General features: G+C 36.5%; 1 protein-coding gene across 1 annotated transcript in view; it reads right to left on the reverse strand.

The window, feature by feature from the left end:
- Window positions 1-22,385, reverse strand: part of TBCK (TBC1 domain containing kinase) — a 118,824-nt gene that overhangs the window by 52,780 nt on the left and 43,659 nt on the right. The window contains exons 14-23 of the mRNA XM_075500682.1: window positions 20,939-20,988; window positions 20,446-20,575; window positions 19,484-19,582; window positions 18,098-18,160; window positions 17,078-17,204; window positions 16,459-16,509; window positions 14,783-14,866; window positions 10,600-10,685; window positions 2,244-2,280; window positions 687-848 (exon numbers count right to left, since the gene is read on the reverse strand). Coding sequence (XP_075356797.1) covers window positions 687-848; window positions 2,244-2,280; window positions 10,600-10,685; window positions 14,783-14,866; window positions 16,459-16,509; window positions 17,078-17,204; window positions 18,098-18,160; window positions 19,484-19,582; window positions 20,446-20,575; window positions 20,939-20,988 — 889 coding nt within the window. The remainder of the gene's footprint in view (window positions 1-686; window positions 849-2,243; window positions 2,281-10,599; window positions 10,686-14,782; window positions 14,867-16,458; window positions 16,510-17,077; window positions 17,205-18,097; window positions 18,161-19,483; window positions 19,583-20,445; window positions 20,576-20,938; window positions 20,989-22,385) is intronic.

The following is a 22,385-nucleotide window of genomic DNA, read 5'->3' on the forward strand; positions in this document are numbered from 1 at the left end:
CTGCAATTTTATTTCTTTTTTTTTTTTTTTTTTTTTTAAAAGATGCAACACTTGCTTGTATGGATAGGTCAACCACCTCCCACTGAACAAGATGACAGAACTTCTGCACAAAGATCATGCAGCCTCTGATCCGATTTTGAGGGTTCTTTTGAAAGCCTTACATTTCAAATGGAAACTGATTTAACACAGAGCAATTCCCATAGCTTCTATACTGCATTCCCTAATCCTTTTACATTAATTGCTTCCATAGCAAAAGTTTAATTATTTTGAAAGGAAAACAGGCTAGTACCAGCATCAAAGTGGAAAAGCACTGTTCAGAACAGCACTAAATTTTTTTCACTAAGAATTCCCTACCAACTGGATTGTTTCTATACGTGGCATGTCTAAAAACAGTCGCTTACGAATTATTTAAATTTGTTCTAAATTTCGTAAGAAAGTACTCCAACCTTCACCTGGAAATAATAACAAGCTCACCCAATTCTTGCTGATAACAGCAAAAAGACTTCTACTAAGTTCATCAAGCTCTAGTTAAGACCTACAGACTCTGACAGTGAGTTTGCCTAAATCTACCATAATTTCAAAACACATGTAAGATTTGTAATATATATTCACGTGAAAGCACGTACTTTCTTCAGCAACACACTGGGAATTCAGAGGAAGAGAGCAGAAATAGTTTTTTCCTGTACCTGGCAAGTCTGAAAAAAGGAGAATGCATTCATTGAATCCATTAGCCAGAAGACGATCCCTCAGTTGTTGAAGTATTGCAACTCCGATACAGAACGGGAAGGAGGAATTTCCAAGCAGTAACGTATCCCACAAGTGAAAAATTTTGTGCAAAGGAAAGACATCTGCATGATGAACAAGCACAATAAAAAAAGCTATAACCACAGAAGTTGATAAAAACATATACACACATGCACACTCTTAAGGAGTTGCCTACATACTTTTTTCCTCTCCCACCTTAGGGTTATTTCTTTTTATGCAGGAGCAGAAAGGACTCAACCTGTTTAGAAAGAGGTTTGTCTTCATATGCAGTTTGATTATTCTGGGAGTCATCAGTGTCTTCTTTCATTATGAAATACTTAGAAATGTGCAAGTTTTCAGACTTCAAACACACGAAATTAGGCAATTTATTTTTCTTTTGGTACGGTACAATTATGCATTAGGACATGCATATCAGTTTTTCCAATAGTACGAAGACATTAATAAGCTAGTCAATAAGCTCTACTTAAAATTAGACAAGCAAATGAGTAGAATAGACCAAAAATTGGCAGAGTAAAGGAAAGACAAGAAGAAAGGCATGTTAAAAATAGCAACATTTTATATATAAAGCTGAAGGTGTCTCTCGTAAAATAAGCTATCCTTCAACTAAATGGTTCTAACATTTTATTGCAATTCATTGCCAAGGAAACCATCTCCTTGGTTTTCCAAAGGTGGTGATTCTCATGAAAGTTTTCGAAGAATGGACAACTGCAAGAACCAGTGGTTTACAGTCGAGATCTTTAGAAATTGCAATCAAGAATTTCACATTAAATTCTTTGATATTTCATCAGAGAAATAATCGATCAGCTCTTTTCATCCTGCCACTTTTTTTTTTTTTTTTTTTTAAATTCAAAGGCTGCCAACGTTGACATGAAATGAAAAAAGTCACAGAGACCTTTGAGGAAAGAAGATTTTGAATTGCTTTGTAAACTTGCTTTATTAACTTTGTCTTCTTTCATTAAAAGCTCACCAAGTTATGAAGTTCTTTTTGTTCCTAACATCCATGCACAAATATCATAGTAAACTAGTGCTAGTAGAATAACAATGTGTCAAAAAGCAATAAAAAAGCTTGTTTTGTTGGCCTTCAAAAACAAAGCTACTTTCTTTTTTACATTATCTGGCTGAGGGCAGGGGAAGGTGGTGAGGTTTGGTTTTGTTTTTCTTTTCAACTATTATTATATCGTTTTCCAGTAGATAACAGCTTCCTCTGCGCACTCCCTAAGTACTGCATGTGTAAAATAATCCAGTTCAAATTTCATATAATACTTAAAAAAAAAAGCTAATTATTGTTAAATCAGGGCAGAAAGTATGTGACAGGCACTGTTGAGACTCAAATCACAACACATCCTTGCAAATGACAAGCGACCTACTAAATGATAGACACATCACATCAATTAAGAAGGCTTTAGCTGAAAAAGTGAGAAAAATTATGCTTAAGAAATACAAGAACATTTAATCAGAGAAAAAGAATGCATACTCACGTGTAAACATTGTAAGAAACCAAGGAATAGCATAAAGCTGCAAAAGGTGGTGGTGCAGGGGAAGAGAACAAAAAAAAAAAAAGAGTGTTTTATTAAGAGAAAGTTGTTTGTGACAACTGCCTACCACATTAAAAATTGCCTAGCTTGGCATGAATGTATTTAAAATGGGAAATAACTGCAGAGGCAGAACTACTTATCACACAACTTTCAGCCCCTCAGAGAAGCTTTTTCCTCCCCCAGGCCCCCATTCTCATCTCTTTCAAATTACTGGTTTGTGATACTGTATTGAAAACAACAACAAAACCAACCACCACCCTCAGCAGGCTTACATTTGCAAAAAATAACCCCAAAGTCTTAAAGAACTCAAAAACCTGCTCTATTAAACCATCACAGTTCTCACCTTACACATATATACTGCTAAGTAAAAATTAGCAAAGGATGCCTGAACAAGCATAAAACAACTTGATTCAATTTATCTTTTTGAGTATGGAAAAAAACCTGGTTCTATATAAATAATTAAAAGTGCAAATCACAATTTCCAATAGAAAAATTAACCATATCTACCTTTTTCTCCTATGTTGGTATCTATTAAAGTGTATGCTTGTCAGTGAAAGGCAATATGAATTATTTCATTCTCAAAAGCATAGTGTCAGTTACTAACACCTTAAGCATTTATGTTGTTCTACTGTGACCTTTAAAGGCAGGCGTCATCTTAAGAATTTGAGGCTGCTTCAGCACTTATACTACTATGAGACTAGGAACTTGTGCTGCTGCAATAGCTACAGAAAACCTTTAGTTTCTGTAAACTTTCATACTCATGACATCACATAGAAAAAATTCACTATGCATTAGAAGAGCTAAGCATTTATGACACCTTAAGAGTTTCTCAATTTTCACTGAAGTATTTAGCGTGTGGAAGGCAACAGAATCTATTTTTATGAAAAATCGAATTGCACAGAAAGTCCCCACGAATTAGGAATGCAAGAGCGAGATGGCCATTGTTAAATTTTACTCAGTTGCATAGATCATGTGCTCTGTTTTCCACTTCTGAAGATTTACAGTTAGACATAAAGCTTAATATATTACTTTTTAGCTCATAAAAAGTGCAAATTAGTCCTCCTATTAAGCTTTCTGTGGAAGTAAGCAAATGAGAAGCAGAAAGCATAATCGATATTATGTTAATAAATTACTACTTATTCCATAAACTCTTAACTGGGTTATGGCACTGATTAAATGATGCACACATTTGCTGAAAAGCTCTTTAGCACAGCGCTCTCAATTTTATTCCTACATCTTATTCCTACATAGTATCTGAACCACACTGTCCATAAAACTAAAAAAGCTGTGATGACCAGATTGTTCACCACTTTCAATACTCAGGAGGTTTTTATAAAGCTTGGCCTCCAACCCGCCAATTGGTTTTAAGGGTTCAAAAACCAAAACAAATCCATTTCTATCACCATTTTCATCTGATAATATTTTCACACTATTTCCCCAAGTATATCTGTCATGCCTTCAATAGATGGCTCTCTACTGAATAGTAACATACCCTGTTCCCTGAAATATCCCCTACAGTCATTGTGATCAGCTAATACCCGTTTACCTGCTTATGCGATATCTTGCTTTCCATGCAGTAAGAAAACAAGTATTCCTAATAGCCTGAGGCTCCTCTTTGCTTGAAGGTACATATTTTGTAGCCATCATTTTGAACTACATTACTTCCTTGGTATTTAAAAGCAATTATTTCCTCCTTTTTGTATATTTGATTAAAATGTTTTACCAAAGCAGATCCACACTTTCTCCTAATTTCACAAACACCTCTATTTTGTATGCATCTACACAGAAATATACAAGAAAATACACAAAATTTGAAATATTAAACAGATTATTAAAAGGTAACCAGAAGGCAAAGCACCGCTTTGCTCTAAACCATCCTCACCAAACCTATCAACAGTGTCCTGAAAAGTAGGTCAAACTATTAAAGTAGAAGGTATCAGGCAAGTTCTTATTGAAGGGATTTTCCCCCCTGATTTTCATAAATATAATGTTCTAAGACAAGGAGATCTCTGTAAACCTGAAGAGGTTATGATTACTATTAATAAGCAAGCAAAGAAAAGCCACAACACTGGTGGTATTATTCCACCATGCAAGTCATATTGAAAAACACAGAAAAAAAGAACTGCACTGACTTGAAGTCCTCAAATAAATAGGCTACCAAATATTTATAGTGAAATGACTGCACTTTTAACATACTATTAGTAAATAGTGCCCTCTAGCAAGCACTGCCTGGAACAGCATTCTGCCATGCTTCTGTACTAACAAGCTGCTGTTAAAGAGGTTTTCAACCCCTCACTAATGAACCCTGAAACATAACGGGGTTGTGTTTTTCATTGACGCTTACCTCTCTGTAGCTGGGAAGCATACATAATCTTTAATCAAAATAGCGTTTGAACTGCTGGAACAGCCTGAGAGTAAGTCACATTAAAGTAAGAGCCTGTAAAACCAATACTTCATTTTTTAGGGTAAGCTTGAGATCAGCAACACCATAATTATCATTTTGCTTTGCTAATAAAATAAAGCTCTTTTGTGCTTTTAAGTAAGGACTTGGACATTTCTTATGTATGAAGAACACAGCAGTCCCCTAACATCAGTTCCTGTTCAAAGCATCTGAATAAATCCACAGGTTTTTTTAGTTACAATTGAAATCTCTTGTCCTTAGACTTGGTTTCATTCTCCATCTCCCCATTATCCCTAGCTGAAGCTTCCTCTCCAACAGTGCTCTGCTATGACAAATTCTGCTCAGTACCTGACCTTGGAGATGAAGTTCATTGTTTTTCAATGGGGTGGAGACATTTACTTGCCCACAGTTAGGTGGGCATATTTTGAGAAGAGTGCATCTCCCATTAGACATTCAGAGCTTTTAGAGATATTGGCTCAAATCTTGATGAAAGCCTTTTCCATGAGGATTTTGTTATTGCCTGTTATTACTGTCTGGATTGTTTTATTATTTGACTATTCCTCTGGAAGATGAGAGCGTTACACACTTGTGTCTACAGAAGATTGAGGTTTCAGTTGTAAAGACAATAGTTTTAAAGATATTTAGGCTCAGGGGATTTTGATTCTAAAGATATTTTAGAAGGAATAGCAAGGTGAAAATGAGTTTTAACAATTGTTGGTGGGGATGGGAGGGAGTATTAAAAGGCATACACAATCTTCTTGCTCTGTGAAAAGTCTCTAAGAATAAAGTGTCTGCCCTGTATGATCCAGGTGCACCTTATGAACCAGGTGCACCATAAAGGCAGCTACAGTGAAGCTATGCAGCTGGTTGCAGGATAATGAAATTGAATTATTTAAAATTGAAGGTTTGAGCTTTCAAAACATCAAAAATGCCAACATTCTTCACACCTTCTTGTTCGTTATGCATGTATGTAACACTTAGGTTTACCAAAAACCTCTAAGAAAATTAAAAAGCTCTAAGAAAGTTCACCCTCCACACCTCAGAGAATTAGAGCTGAGATCAAGGTTAAATGCCTATAGTTTTAAAGACAACAAACACAATAGGAGTAATCATTATTCTTGCAATCTTTTATAGAAGAATCGTCACCTGACCATCTGTCATTCAATGCAGTGTGTTATTTTAAACTGGTAAACTGTCATGTCTTCACCATTATAAAAATAATTTATAGATGGATAACAAAAAAACCTATGCTATAGCACGTTTCACACTATTTTCAGTGTTCAAGACTTTTTTATGTTGGAGCCTTTCCTTCTCAAAGCTGAAGTCACACTTACAGGAATACAGGAACTACCACAGTCAATGGCAACGTAGGTAAGTATTCTACCTCCAACAGTGAGTAGCTCATTTGCTTCAGGAGAAGATGCTAAAAACCCTGCAACAGACAGTTGTGAGATAGTTTGTCTGCCATGCTAACCTGCTTTCTACACACTTTAGGCAGGCACTAGCTTAAATGACAACAGAAAGGATTCGGAAAAGGTATCATATATTTATTTTCTTATTGAATTGTCCAGTAACAATCCCAGATATTGAAGATCTGTTAAGTAATCCAATCTTTCTTTCCAACCTTACTAAACTAAAAGACCATTTGACACAGCTACACAGAAAGGTATGACCCTCAGCTAAAAGGAATCCTCTTCACCCTTGGGGGACCCCCCCCTTCCTCCCTGGTCATCCTCACCAAGTAGACTGAACCCTGGCCTTGGCCCCCCATCACGGCGATGCCACTCAACAAACATCCAAAATGAGTCGCCTATTAGTGGAGGGAGAACGACCTCCCTTCCCCCACAGACCTGCCCCCCCCAACCACCAAAACTTCAAGGTCCTGCTTTCTTTCTTAAAAGTACTTTAAAGGAGAATTTGTTTGTATTTTTTTATTTACATTTTATAGTTTTGTACATATTATTAGGAGGTCCGCCATTTTTAAGTGATCTTGGATTGACCAAAAGGGGGGCTTTGACATGTATATCTCTCGTTACCCATCTCTGACTTTACTTGTACTGTGACCAGGCCCAAATAATTATCTCAAAGGAGAATAAACCAAAACCTTATAAAAAAATTAAACAAACAAATGACAAAAATGCAAAAAAAATATTTTACAATCTTATTGTGAGCTTTCTAGTACCTTTTTTGTGTATGTACTTTAGCTGTACCATAGATCATGGTTTGTATGAGGTGGCAAGGCCGAAGATAAAAAGGTTTTTTTCTTTTCTTTTTTTTTCTGTCTATGAAGTTACTGTTTTTTTTTTCTTTTTTTTTTGGCCTGTTTGATGTATGTGTGAAACAATGTTATCCAACAATAAACCAGAATTTTATTTTGCTGAGTTGTCCTAGCAAGGCTGCCTCCCAACTGCTGCTTTTTGTTTTAATTTTCATTTGTTAAGAAAAAAATTTTTTTTGCTCTCTACAGCTTCCTGAGGAGGGGAAGTGGAGAGGCAGGTGCTGAGCTCTTCTCCCTGATATCCAGTGATAGGATGTGTGGGAATGGTTCAAAGCTGCGCCAGGGGAGGTTTAGACTGGACATTAGGAAGCATTTCTTTACCCGGAGGGTGGTCAGGCCCTGGCGCAGGCTTCCTGGAGAAGTGATCGATGCCCCAAGCCTGTCAGTGTTTAAGAGGCATTTGGACAATGCCCTTAACAACATGCTTTAACTTGGTCAGCCCTGACTTGGTCAGGCAGTTGGACTAGATGATCGTTGTAGGTCCCTTCCAACTGAAATAGACTATTCTATAAAACCCTGATCTTGCACCTTCATGTTCTGTCTTTGAAATACATACACACGTACTTAGCTTCAAGCCTATATGGTGCCTACACAATTAATCATATATTTAAATGCTACAGAAAGATGCAAAAATGTTTTGATGACTGGGGATGCAAAGAGAATGCAGATTGAGCCCAATTTTTAATATTAGATTCTACCCACCCATATGCACCTACACAAACAAAACTTGAAGAATGATCACTTTCCTCACAAGATAAAAATACCAGCAAGAAACCTCTCCCCCAGATTCACCACTAGGTAATACTGTAACAGAACAAACAGAGATAAAGTACTTCAATCGCAGGATTTTTAATTCTCAGTTAGATGAAGCCCTATTACCGACACCTCCTGCATATTGCCAAAACCAAGCTAAGGTACCTACCTATGATAGCAGTTCCAGCACAATGATATTAAGTAACTGCAGCTAGACTTTGTCATCTCTGTTAATGGCCAGCTGACAACTGTGTCTACCTTCCATAATTTGCAGCTGAAAGCTCTTTAGAATAATTTATGGCTATAGTTACCCTTTTAGTAATGTAGCACACTTGTTATTCTTCAGTTCAAAACGGTCTGCTGTTGATGTCAGAATTATTCAGTAAAATATAGAACGTGCTATAAAGCATTATATAGGGTGGGGGAGATTATAAACTCTGGAAGAGTGAGCAAAGAACCGTAAGATTCACCATATATATCCCTCTATTTACATGTAAATCACATAGCCACAGCAATGTACTTAATCCAGGAACCACATCAGCTAACAATATTCACAACTGTTCAAGCTTCAGCAGTGTTCAATATTCTGAGAGTTACGTGATCCGAAGCAAATGGGAAGGGTGCCAGGAAACACAATCTTTCCTGCAGCAGAGCCTGTGTTTCAATGATGAAAGATTAATCAGGGTTTACTTTGATAGGATTAGTACTCAAGCACGAAAGTCTGGTTCAGATCTCATTACTACAGTGCATATCCTTCACCTTGATGGATCCTGTGCTATCTTGTTACAGGTACAAAAATAACTTCTCTCACTAATCTAAAAGGCAGAACAACTTTTATATATATATATATATATATATATATATATAAAAGACAATTTAGAATGGACAACCTCCTTCAGAGGTTAGTGTTAATTTTAGAACTGGCATTTGTATTCAATGCAAGGTTGTTTTTTTTTAAAAAAAATATACCTCTGGTTTGTAATTATTTACTGCATTACCTAATCATCTCTAGACTGTAACTCTTAGAGACAAGGCTCACATTTGACTATGTGCTGTCCAATGACTAGCACAACACAAAAACTAAAATATAACAAAAGAGGTGATTTAAACTATTCCATCTGACTTGCAGCTTGAAAGTTTTCAGTGGAGAATTATAACTGTATAAGCAGACACTAGGAGCTGCTGAAAGACCAGCTAACACTCAAGATGGGTTGCTACAGAGTTCTCATGTAGGTTAGTAGCAGAAACGGGGACCTGTAAGATGGTCAGGGAAATTACATCTCTACCTCTTCAGTGGGAACTAGTATCCTGGACAAAATACACAGAGGAATTGCTTTGGTCTTCTACAGCCTTTAACAAATAAATATAAAGTACATTTACATAGTGATGCTGCAAAATTGATTCTCCCTCAGGAACTTAAACGTTGCTGTTACCCATGCCCTTTATCCCCCCCAAACATTTGGGCTTTCTACAGATGAATGTTCTTCCCTTCATCTTCCTCTCACTTGCCCTCTTCAGATGTGGGTCATCAGCAATACATGTGGCCTTCTCAAACATCTCTGTTTATAATGCAATACACTAGCTTCCTCTTCTGCTCATTTTATGCCACAGTACCTTTCAAATTTGCATCATTTATAAACAACATTATTACATTAAAAACACCTCTACAAATGAAAGCATATGTTTGCTTTTCCATTATAATCTCTGTAAACAGTGATAATGAGTATCTGCCAGTCCCAAAGACACACAAATTCACCCAGGAATTGTGTACAACAAATGACTTTCAGAGGCTTGGCCTTGCTGCTTCAACTTAAAGCATTTCCTAATAAGCATAAGGCTTTTCTGATAAAATAAGCTTTATATTGCTTATAGAAGAAATGCATACAAATTTCTTGTTTATGAAATTTATATTTCTACATCAACATCTCCTGACTTCAGTTTCCTCCTTCCATTTTGACCTCTCAGTCATCATCTGTTCTTATGACCAACTTGTAATTACCAAATTTCTAAATGTCAAATATATGATATAGATGGTATCAATTAACAATGTTCTCTCTACAGCCTTGCCTAAATCTACTTTTCAGAAACATCAGCCATAAACTTCAAGAATGCTATAGTAGGCAGACAAACATTTTTATAGAGTATTGTCTTGGCTTTCTAGACTATACGCGCCTCTCTAAACAAAGGAGGAAAGCTTCACTATTTACAGTGATAGCTAAAAGTGAGGCTCTAAAGGCAGCCTTGTTTTGCCTTTTCCAACATACCCCTTCCTCTCTACTACATTTTGGCTGTGTTCTCAGCTTTCATTTTCCTCCATCTTACAAACTTCTTCCAATGAAAGCATAAAACTTAGACACAAGTTATGCACTTGTCCAATGTTTCCGATAGACTCCAACAAATGACTGCTAAGTATTTTCCGAGGTCTGACATATACAGATTAACCATCACCTGCGCATATTTTTTGTATTACTTGCAAATTGATGTGTCTTCTGTGTTAACCAACAGCATTTAATTAAATTGCAAAAATTTTGCTGTTACTCATTTATGGCCACATTAATTTTTACATATTAATCCATACTCTAAAATTATATACATCTTTTAAGATGAATCTGTAAGTTATAATAACTGTCTAGCAGTATTTTTATTGTATTTACCATGCCAACAGAATGGGAAGGACTGAGGTATGTAAAACAACAATCAAAACTTTACCATTTTATCAGCATACTCAGAAAGGTTCATTAATATGCAAGTTTCACTTATGTCAAACTGCTATTGAAACAGTCTGGAAAGGCATCTCATCCTAGTTGCCCTCATTTTCCATTTCTTATTTCCTTTGAACAATACTTAAAAGAACCCTTAGCACTTACATCTGGAATAAAACCAATTTCATTAAGGTGGTTACTCAGCTCTGGATCATGGAATGCAATCATCTGGGAAAACACCGTCAGGTATTCTGAAACGACAAGCAAATTCAAGACCTTCATCAAAACCACAAGGCACCACATGCAGATAGCTCACAAAAGAGCTGTAGAAAAGGAAGAACACTATTTTTTTTTTTTTTTTTTTTTTAAAAACCTACAATAAAACAGCAAGTGAATACCACTACTGTCCTCCTTGTCACCATTATATTCAATACAGAGGAAGAAAGGTTTCATTTCTCTTCCTTAGTACTTCTCAATTTGGATTTTCAACAATAGTTTACTTGGTTCATACTTGGGTTGTGATGCATGTTCAACATGCAAAGTTAAAGACTCTTCAGTATGAGTATGAGCCACAAGATATTGATGGAAGCAAATTAGAACAAGACTGTTCCAAGGATTTTTAAGAGCCAAACTGTTCTAGTGATACACAAAGTTTATACACTTTAAATTATATTCTGTGTGGTTTCTTTTCTACAAAGTTAAATTTTGTAATCCAGAAGTTGAGGTTTTAAGGCAATGGGGCTTTAAGGTTACCATCTCCATGTTCAGTAGCATCTTAATTTGTATTTTTTGGAACAGATAAGGAGAAATACTTATTGTAAAAGATAGAATTTATTACATCTTCAGCATGGCACATTAGGCTGATGGCTACAATTTCATTAAGTTGTCTAAATAACACTTGCTTTTAATTGGAATAGAAGCAGACAGCAGAACACAGACACTGACAGATTTCTCTCTCTATCTCTGTTCTGCCCCTCTCCCAATTTTGTCCACACTGTCATATGCATTGTTAGAAGGAAGATGAAGAGGCAAAAACATTGCAACTTCCTAACAGATGGCAATTCCTTTTCCTCCATACTCCCAAGAAGAGAGTAACTACAGCCCAGACAGCTAGTTGAGGGGAGGAAAAAGAGACAGAGAATGTGAACCCGGCTCCCAGATCAGAGCATGCTGACATCTCAATGCTTCACAGACTACTCTCCCCGAATATAAGCCCCAAACACCAAGTCCATCCACACAGCTCCACAACTCAGCCATCCAAGGTTGCCATTGCTTCCTTTAAAGGCTATTGTAAAGACTAGATGCCTACTGCTGTCTCTCCTGGGGAGAGCAAATGACTCCCTATTACTCAGTTTGTCTTCACCCCTGAAGTGGCAAAATTAAATTCCAATTCCACTGCTAAAAAGCACAGAAGTGGCTTTGCCGGGATAATTCCACACATAGACACCTTCATTTAAGAATAGAAGTGGGTCTAAACATTCAGTTGTTTACAGACTCCTATCTTACTTCAATCTTGATTAAGTGCACTCAAGTTAGCTCCTCTCAGGTTAAGCCAGCAAATTAAGAACGATCACTCTGTAAAATAATTCTATTTGGACTAGAAATTTTAAAAGCTGATTCTGCCTCAGGAGGACTGATAAAAAATGCTCTCACTGTAAGAACACAACGGAAACAAACCACAGTCCTACTGCAAATTATACTTGAAAGGATGCCTAATTCTCCAAGGTAAGTTGCAATAAAAAATAAGACCTCTTGAGCCTGCTTCAGAATTTCGCAACTTTTGCTTCAAGCTGCAAAGACGAAGCCACAGCACGCTAAACCTCTTAGGAGGTTTCTAGCATCTTAGGAGCGCCAGCCTCTCACCTCTGATACTGCACCTCTATTGTGCCACAGATGCCTTGGCAGCACTCAGCTGGGGAGTTTAGTGGGTAAACAGACCCATGCCGAGTTTTGTGTCACCAAGACCAGACTGCACGTTCTCTCAGTTTCAAGCCAAAGTTATTCTTATTCACATGCATACAGGTTAGGGGGATAACTGAATCCATGCCTTAAATTCATACCACACTACATGAAAATAATTTTTAAAAGTGTATCTCTAAGGAGCATCTTACATCAGGTTTATTGCATCAAAACAGCCAGTAATCACAAGTCACGTTTAGCAGACCAGTAACCTTAAACATTCAGCCGTATGCTGATAAAAACAATTTCACGATTAGCTTCCCTGAAGCACATTTATTTAAAAAATGAAGATGCGTGCCCATGATGGTTCTCTACAGATATACTACAGGTTGATAAATAACATCTTTATTTGACGACCCAGTCTCATGAAATACAATTACTGTGTGGGATTACATGGTTAATTAAGGGTCTATTGAAAACACACAAATCTTCACGAAAATGTATCGCTTAGGTCCAGCCAATTGCTGTTGGTTGGAATTTTATTATATGAATTTCTGCTTTACATAATTGGACATTCCATACCCAAACCCCTTTAACTGCTCTTGCTTCCTATTTCATGTAAGGAAATACATCTGATAAGCTTAGAAAAAACATCTGTCTTCATTGCATAGTACAAGCTCAGAAATAAGGTATATTGAACTCTGCATTTCAAAAGATTCCTCCCATCCACCCCTACATGGAAGATACAAAGAAGCTAAGCAGCTAAAATTGCAGTAGGCAGTTAAATCACACATTCTTAACACTTTCTTCCAAGCCAATAAAGCAGGGAAATTATATGGAATTTTTCTTTAAACCTGTATTTACACATTGGTATTTGACATACGATCCCAGAAAGGATTAAACCAGAATACTGAAAGAATCCTAAAAGGTCCTGTCTCCCCGAGTCCTTGATGATGCCAGATGTTGCACAGGAACTCAGGAACGCCTACACTATTTTGGTTCACAGAATCCTACTGACCTATATTTCTAACTTTGGCTGGTACGTATTTTTGTAAAGCCCCTTAGGAGTAACATCAGGGAGCTCTAGAGAGCAAAAGTATTATTTTATGGAAGACTATACCCCCTTGAGAAAAGTCTTTACCAAGCTATTAATCCTGAAGTCTAAAGCAGCTGTCTCCACAGGAGCATCTGATATAATATACTTACTCTTTTCATCTTTAGACCTTTACTGCCCCTTTTTTTCCCCAGCAAGCACTCTTCCTTTGCAGACAAAAGGATGCAAACAAGTTCTCCTGAATAGTTCTTCCAAACTATTATTTTACATATTCAGTTCATAACACCTCTTACCCATTGTCTTTCATACGTAAACTCTCCTAACCACTGTGTTCTCTCCTTATGTTAGCTCTCTCCCTATTATCCAATACGTAACTGCTTTTATGTCTAATTATTTTTTGTTGTTCAGTTCTTAATTTCATTTTTTTGAAGACAAAAAATGACAGACACCATTTCTAAGTTGAGGAGTTTCACAAGTTATATACAAAAGAACTTCTTTAAAAGAAATACAAGGACAGCAAGCCATGCTGAAACCGAGGATTCAATAAACACTCATAACTGCTTCAATTAAAAAACATTCATTACCACCTGCTTTTATAAACTACTGACGGCTTTTCAAACAGCTTCTTTTGTTTTTTAAAAACTGTCTGCAAGACAAATTATCTTTCCAACACAGACTGTGCCAAGGTGGCTTTCTGGGTCTAGGCAATTCCTTCTTTGTGTTTCCATGAAATTTACAATTAATTTTCAAGTAGAACAGACATTTACCTCCTAGCTATTTTTTTAATTTCTCTGAGTTACCTATACAGTTGTTGAAGACTGAACTATGAAACATTATTCCTCAGGATTCTCCAACTCCTGTTCTGTATTGAATGACATTATTTTCTGTTCAGTAAGAAATTCCCCTCAAATCCCTAACTCTCTGAATACCATAACTTCCATTTTCTGAGGAGCCCCTAGTTTGTACTGTTCCTCTTCATTTTCCCTCATTGTCAAAATAGCTCCAGTATGATTTTTGATCACCTGAAGGGCAGGTCTTTACAATCTAACACTGGAAAGACTACTTCCTCATTTTACAATGTTGCATGATCAACTGACTCTTACCTTGGATATTACACAGAACATTTTTTGGTTTGGGTTTTTTTTTTTGTGTGGTTTTGTTGGTTTTTTTTCTCCTGCCTGAATCTTTATCTACTTATTTTGTTCCTATTTTTCTTGCACAGCTGTTGTTCTTATTTATCTAAAATAAAGCTTTTGAAAGAAATATGTGGGTATTTCTACAGTATGATTCTAATTGTGTTCCAATTTTACAACCACTTTAAAAAAATGTATTTATATATCCAGAAATAATTATACTTCTCTTAGAACCAAAAAAAAAAAAAAAAGATTTACTTACCTTGAATAACATGAGAATTATCCTTCAGAAAGAAGTTATACAAATACTTGGGGATAAAAGCAGACATGCAGGCATATGCCAGAGCTGAAAGAATTAGAAAAATGGATGCAACTACAGAGGTAGAAACATAAGTACACCTAAAAAAGTTCATTATTAAGCAGATAATAAGCATAAATACTTAAATCAATCTATTTACAAAAATGATTGTAAAACACATAAAAAGGGCACATTCCTCATTAAAGAATTTTAAAAGCTCCTAAAAAAAGTCTCCTTCTGTCACTGAGCAATCAATAAAAAGCTGGCTGGACCTGGTTTGCTTCCAGTTTATTTTCCTACTTCTCAGTGATAAAGTAATGAGACAATGTTTGGAAAGCCATGGCAATGTTTGTATCAAAAATTGAAGGCCCCTGGATGAATAAAATTTTAGAAGACGTTGTTTCAGACAACTGCAGTCTTCTGAGTTTTCTCCCATGGAACTTACACCCAGTTTATGCCCCATCAGACTTGCATCTCATCTCTTACTTCAGCTCAGAGACTAAAGATGATAGAATTCAGAAGAAAAAATAGAGTGGAATATCATTATAAATACTGTCAAAAAGATGGACAAAAACATCTTAAATTTCTCAACAGCTCTTCACATACATACCAAATAGAGATTTGAGGGTAAAAACTTAAGTGTTTATCCCCTTCATTAATTCCTGGGAACTTCGCTGAGGGACAATCTATTATAATAAAATTCTTAGCCATGGTGCTAAACCACAGATATAAAAAAGGAATACGGGTTTGTTGTAAATTGTCCAAAGACAATAAATATCATTTTGGAAGTTTCTAAGCAAAACATCAGATTTATAGCAAATGACATAGGATCACGTTATAAACGAATTCTGTGTTTCAACTTTTCTAGCATTGAAACCACTTTTTAAATATCCAAGCCAAATGTATACAGCTAAGTTTGTAAATCAGAACACAAAATTTTACATAGTTCACTAGTATTATATTTTGCTTCTATGGGAAGGAAACCACATTCTATAATCAAAGTGTACAGGAACATGTCCAAGAGCAAGAAAAATCTGTTGAAATACTTAAATTAGTATGCACAGTAGGCATAATAGGAGTCATTGTCCTAAGAAACTAGTTTGCCCACACACAGTTCTTATATAAATAAAGCCAGGTATCTTATGCAAATAAAGCCAGGACTAGACCTATTCTGAACAAAACACATTCTAAGATGATAAAGGCCACGTATCCAAAGCTGGTCTGATAAGCTTTTAGGCATTTAAAACCATCATCAGCTTTTCTGAACAAAGCTAGTCTGACAGGTTAACAAATAATGCATTCACGTTAAACAAGGCTGAACTACAGCTTCACTGAAGACAAGTACCAGAGAAGCATTTCTTGCTTTTCTATAATCAAGGTTGTTTGTGCTTTTTATTATATATTCATTATTGTACTTGGCAATAAACACAGGGTTTGAACCCCTGCTTGAAGACCAGTATACCACATACACTTTTCAAAAACCAACCATTTCTTTTGACCTGTGGCAACAAGAGCTTTAAAATTCCTTCGTAGCTACAGAAAGTTTCCGTCTATAAGTGGGTAGACACACATCTGTCTACAACTAGATACAGATGACAGACTGTGCTTCCCCTTCACCCCCAGCAGAAAAAGGTACTCACCTTCATTGTTAAAATTCAAGTACAGAAATGGTGCACAAAGAGAGTCAAGACCTAAAGAGAGAAAAGCCATGAAGAAATGACATAAAGAGCTCATTTATCATAATGCACAAAATAAATTTATTAATTTATCATGAAAATTTGCATACTTGATACTGATTATAATTCTGCAATGTCAGGCTTCACATATAATGCTGAGATCAACTGCGAAATCAATGCACGAAAACAGAGAGGATTTCAAATTGTTGAACTACAATGTTGAACTGATTATTCTGCCAAGGCTTCCAAGAAATGCAATTTACCATCCCAAGAACTCGCTCAGTAACTTCTGCAGTTTTACTTTGGAACTGAACAGTAAGCAACACTTTTTTTTTTTAAATAAAGTGACTGAAACTTAAGGAGAGCAAATATATAAGAAAGAGTGGGGCAATTTGGCATTACAAATTAAATATAAATTATTAGGATGTAAATTTGCAATAATCCAGAGATTCATTCTTCAAAAGAAACAGAAAGGAAAGCACTCGGAAAAAGCTTACATTGGGCGGGGGAGAGGGGGACGTATTTTTAAATCAGCCATAGCCTTCCAGTTTATTATCTGGCCTTGCCAACTAGTCAAACTCACCTTGCCAGTACACCAAATCAGGATGGGAAACAACCCAGGCCTTCAATACACGTCTAAACTTTGCATGACCCTCTGGTGATGACAGCAATTCATCATACTGATGGCAACGAGGAATATCAACTTCAATCTGCACCACAGCCAAGTATATAATATAAAGAGAAATCAGGGTAAGTGGGGTAGTACTACAGCAATCTTGCCGTGCTAGAGGTGGAAGTCAGCCAAAGAATGTAGGTCAGACCACCATCATAAACACAATCTGCTTCCCCCATCACTCTCAAAACCAAAACTGAAAGGGGACAGGGCACTCTTAACAGACCTGTCAAAGATTAAAAATAGAGATTGTTTCTTTTTCCAGATTCATATTTTTAAAAGGGTTCTAACCCTTGAAAAAGGCAGAAAGGGCAGAAAGCAGATTACAGTTATAGTTTTTTTTCTGACCCAACTTTTGGACTCATTTCAGGTGCTAATATCACTTTGCTTTAAAGGATAATAAAATCAGAGTTCTCAGAACATTGTACCCAATTTGATGGAAAGTATTTCTTCACCCAGCTGAAAGGAACAGCTGTTGCTCGTGATGTCTTTTTATGTCTGGCAAGACTACTTGGAGAACCAAATTGCTCAAGAACCCATTTCTGCGAAGCACAGCTCACCTTACAGGATCTCAGGGTAGTCAGCACTATCTGGTACAAGGTCCAACAGGCACAACAAACATTAGATAAAAACAGGACTTTTAACAATACATCAGTAATACTGCTCACCAGACTTTGCTGCTGCTACAGAAACAGTGATTCTGAAGTAAAGAAGGATTTCATTTTCCACGTTATAACATAACTCAAGTTAAACTACTTGTTCCTATCAGTTTTGCAAGATTCTTGCTACAGCATGAATAAGGTTAGAGGACAGGGGAAACCTTTTAATATTATCAGCCACATCTGCTGTAATAGGCAAATGACTGTGACAGGTGGAAAAGATCTTTGCATTACTTCAAGTGACAATATTTGATAACACTGGAAGTCTTACTTGTCTGTCTGTAGGAATCGGTGTATCTTTATCAATGGCATCATATTTTGCTTGTATGGCACCCTAAATTTGGAAGAAGAATACTTGAATTTAGAAAGCCCTTACTAACATAAACGCATATTATGATGTACACGCTGATATACAGAAGTTGACTGTTTTTGTTAGGTGCTTTAGTCAGCAACTTTTTTTTCCTGAAAAAAATTCTCAAAGTACAGAAAATTCTGACAGCTGAATTTTAACGAAACCATTTTTATTCTGTTATAATTCAGGATATATAGACCCTTCTGTGATCTCCTCAGTATGATCTTCAGTGATTTTCAGGTGTTTATGCAGAAAGCTATGCACTTGATAGTTTTTCATTTTCAAGTTGAGAGATGCTCTCAATTTAAATTCAGAGGTAAGCCTCAGCCACTGGCAAGTGGCTTTCACTGTCATCTCTGTAAAGGCACTAAATCCAGCTGCCTGTTAATTAATATTGATATTACCAATATACACTACTGTTAAGTAGCCTGTCCTTGCATGAATCCCGAGACAGGCATGCTACCAAGTCCATCTTAATGTTACGGGACAGGGAAACACTGCCCGCATTGTACAGATGGTAAGCTGATGAAGCATGAGAACTGACTCATCTCCCAAGACGCAGGCTACAACCCTGTCCAGCAGTTGTTCTTTATCTTTACAGCTTTTTTTTTTTTTGGTCATATTATATTGCACTCAGCAGATCACATCCCAAGCTAAATATCCTAAATAACCTAGGATGTGTTATCCATAAGAACCTCTTTGCTGCACTACTGCAGATTGCAAGCAGGGTAGATACAAAAGCTGGGTATTCAAGCAATCTCTGGGAGGATTCCTCATTTCTGGGACGTTCCTTTCTAGTCTTTGTCCAAAAGGGTTACATTTAATTTATTTATTTATTCTCCAGTCTTTGGAGGAAGTGAACTGATTGGTATGTGAGAAAAATACATTTGATATGTTTCATCCTGTTTTGCCCAATTATCGCTGACTGGAGCGGAAGGATTCTAACCGCATTTCTCAAAAATACTAAAAATCAAAACAAAAAAAACCTGTTAACTACCAATTGTATTTAAACAATCTAGCAAAATTTGTCTGTATGGGTAGTATTTGTCCATCCCATAATCAAAATTAAAGGCAGTGAAGTTTACATACATTCTCTGAAATCAAATAATATTAGGGACAAGAAGCAAGTTTGTCTGAACATTGTCTTTGCTCACACAATTTAATGACTCATTTTGTTTGAAATTCCCATAACTCTACCTGCCAAATCTTCACATCCATTCCAGCTTCCCTGTCAATCATGTTCCTATCCCACTTCCTCCCCAGTCAGTACTGGAACTTCTGCAAATGCCCTCCCATTACCCTTACCTCAACACCCAACAGGGCAGCCCAGGTTATGCCTCTCAGAAGAGGAGGGATGTCAACTCTGGCTTCTTTCCAAATTTGGTTTTTCTTATATGGGTAGGCCTTCAAAGAGAAGAGATTAACAGCAAAAAATGTTACCATGTAACTGAAACAATTCAAATCCCTATCCTGGGATGGTCTTTCCCCCAAAAGACAAATGCTGTCAGCCTGAACAGCAAATGCAAATTTTACAACAAGTAAATTTCACTCCTAACTGGAAGGCTTGGATGGAGGACTACTGTTTGATGTTAAAATACCCACTCCTTCTCATAAATCTATTCATGTGCTTTGATATACTGGATATATAGATTTACTGATCGAAATTTTTATTAGAAGTTTTTTCTTCATTGTATGTTTCTTTTCATACTATGTATCTAACCTTGTTTTATTAAACATTTCTAGTTTATACCTTCCTAAGTACTGCACTTGATGATGCACATCAGCTCTCTCATTCTTAAGCAAGAATCCATCTCTCTGCATATATGTAAATTAGGGACTGATGTTCCCCTACCTAGTATAAAACCCGTATTTCTAACGTGGCACTGCTACAGTAAAGACTGGTATTGTTTTCAAGTACCTTACTGCTCGGAAATGCAGAAATGTTACAGGGATATTTATATCTATAATAGCTTAGCCTGTTATGAAATAAAGGATGCAGAAGTATTTTCTTCAGAAAATAACAGGTATTAGCAGCAGTTCTATTTTCGTGCGCATACTTGAAAATCTACTTTTACATTAATCACTACTGAAAAGACCTATTTCTCATATTTTTACTTTCAGTCTTCTTATACTTCTGGAGGGTTTTCTTCCCTCTTTCCCACTGTGGTCTCCTGTATCTGTGCTTCCTTTTTCAATTACTTCATCCTTTAAAAATCCTCTAATTAACAGACCAAATCCAATTATCCAGCATCAGAAAGATTCCATACCTTCAACAGCCTGTCAAACAGAACAATTCTATTTAGCTGGTACTCTGTGTCCCTCTCCCGGATGATCAGAGGAAGGCTAGCAGCCGCAGACAGCTCATTACTACTATTTGAATGAGGTAAAGTTGACTGGCTGGAAAAAGAGTTAGGATAGTAGTAGTGAACAGCAAGAAATACAAATCATTATGAAAAAAAATTAATATCCTGTGATGTATTTCTGAGTCAGAAACAAGTATAAAGGGATAATTTTGAATATTCAGCACAAATGGTTGATTTCCAGAACAGAGAAACAGGCTAGGATCCTCAGTTTGGTATCAAGGCCTTAAGTCCACCAGTGCAGAGTGCTTATCAGCTCTCGTTGACTTTAAGAGCCAAACAAGGACATGTTAGGTTTGCTTTTGGAAAACAGTTGTGTCTAGCTGTGCAGCATGCCACTCAAAACTAGTAACGCAAAATTCAGTCCCTTATATATGTACAAACTTACACACACACTTACTCATCTTCAAGCAGTGGATAAAATGCTTCCCCACCAACATCTTTCAGTCTCTGAAATGAAGAATAAAAATAATTCATGAACAGAATGCTGTTCAGAACTCAAGTGGAAATATTTAGTGGACTACGAACACTATTAATTAGCAATTCATTTGCCAAATTTAGTAGCTTGCCTTGAGACCTAAGCATTGGCTCAGTCCTCCATCAGCAAAGAAACATACAGCCTTTAACGCTAAAAACTTTTGCTAATACAGGCTTTTTGAATTGATGGAAGTTCTTCTGCTTGTAGATAACACTCATCTCATTCATAAACTTATTTCCACACAAAAAATAGCTTCTATGGGGCATGGGTTAATAGATCAATAGTACTACACATAGTTCTTTCTCTTTTCCTTGTTTTTCTACAAGGACTTCCTATCCAAGTAGCTGCAAAGCAACTGCACCACTTGTTTTTATGTTTTTACTCTGTTCAAAAGTTATGCAAATTTGAGTTCCTTTTAGTAGCAGCATCTGAAAGCTGCACAGAAATACAGACACTCTCTGGAAAGGTGACAGACAAGCATGCCTGAACTTTTGCCTGAAGTTTTCAGGCATCTTTGGCGCATCGTGATTAATGTTTAATACCATCCTCCCTGCAGTGCTCTGTTTTGCAGTTCAATCCCTAACTTAAAGGCATACGGCACACAACCTGTTCCTCCTGGGATTGACAGAACAGTTCATTCTCAGTTCATTCAGTACTGATCATCTTTTGATTATAAGCATCATGCTCTGCTCTATCAAAGGTGTTTGAAGAATTGCATAAGTTCAAAAATTTATTTCAGCTAACACTGCAAGGTTCAGGCTTGTATCCTTCCCAAAATGAAACTTCAGTATATACTTATTTGCTGCTGTATTTATAGAAGTAGGCAGCAATATCCAAAATGACAGATTAAAAAGTTTAAAAAAAAGCCTTAAATCTGCCCTTTTGTAGGAACAACAATAAGAGCTGCAGTGCATATTACCTTTAAAATAGCTCTTGCATATTCTTAACCTCCCCTCTGCCCCTCAAACCCCACCAACCAAGCAAACAAAATAAGCCAGTTCTTTGGTCTGTTTTCATGCATTTGTGTGAAGTAATGCAAACTTCTACTGAAGAAATATATTTACACAGTATTTGCCACATTGCCCCCAAAATTAAGGTAATGGTGGCAGAGATCAAGACTTCAGGAGTCACCTTCCTTTCTGTATTAACCCCTGTAATCATATGGAAAGGTTTTTTATAAAGACTGTGACAGAATTGCATTCGCTACTATAAAAAGCAAGCTGCAAACAGTGCAGCATAAATTTCTCATTCTACAGCAATAAAGCTCTACATGTGCAAAGACATGTGAACAATCAAAACACTTCAGTGATAGATGCAGTAAATCTTTTGTAACTGATTATTACATCGGGCAAAATTATGAGTTATCATA

This window comes from Mycteria americana, chromosome 4, assembly GCF_035582795.1.
Source record: "Mycteria americana isolate JAX WOST 10 ecotype Jacksonville Zoo and Gardens chromosome 4, USCA_MyAme_1.0, whole genome shotgun sequence".
Lineage (NCBI taxonomy): Eukaryota > Metazoa > Chordata > Aves > Ciconiiformes > Ciconiidae > Mycteria > Mycteria americana.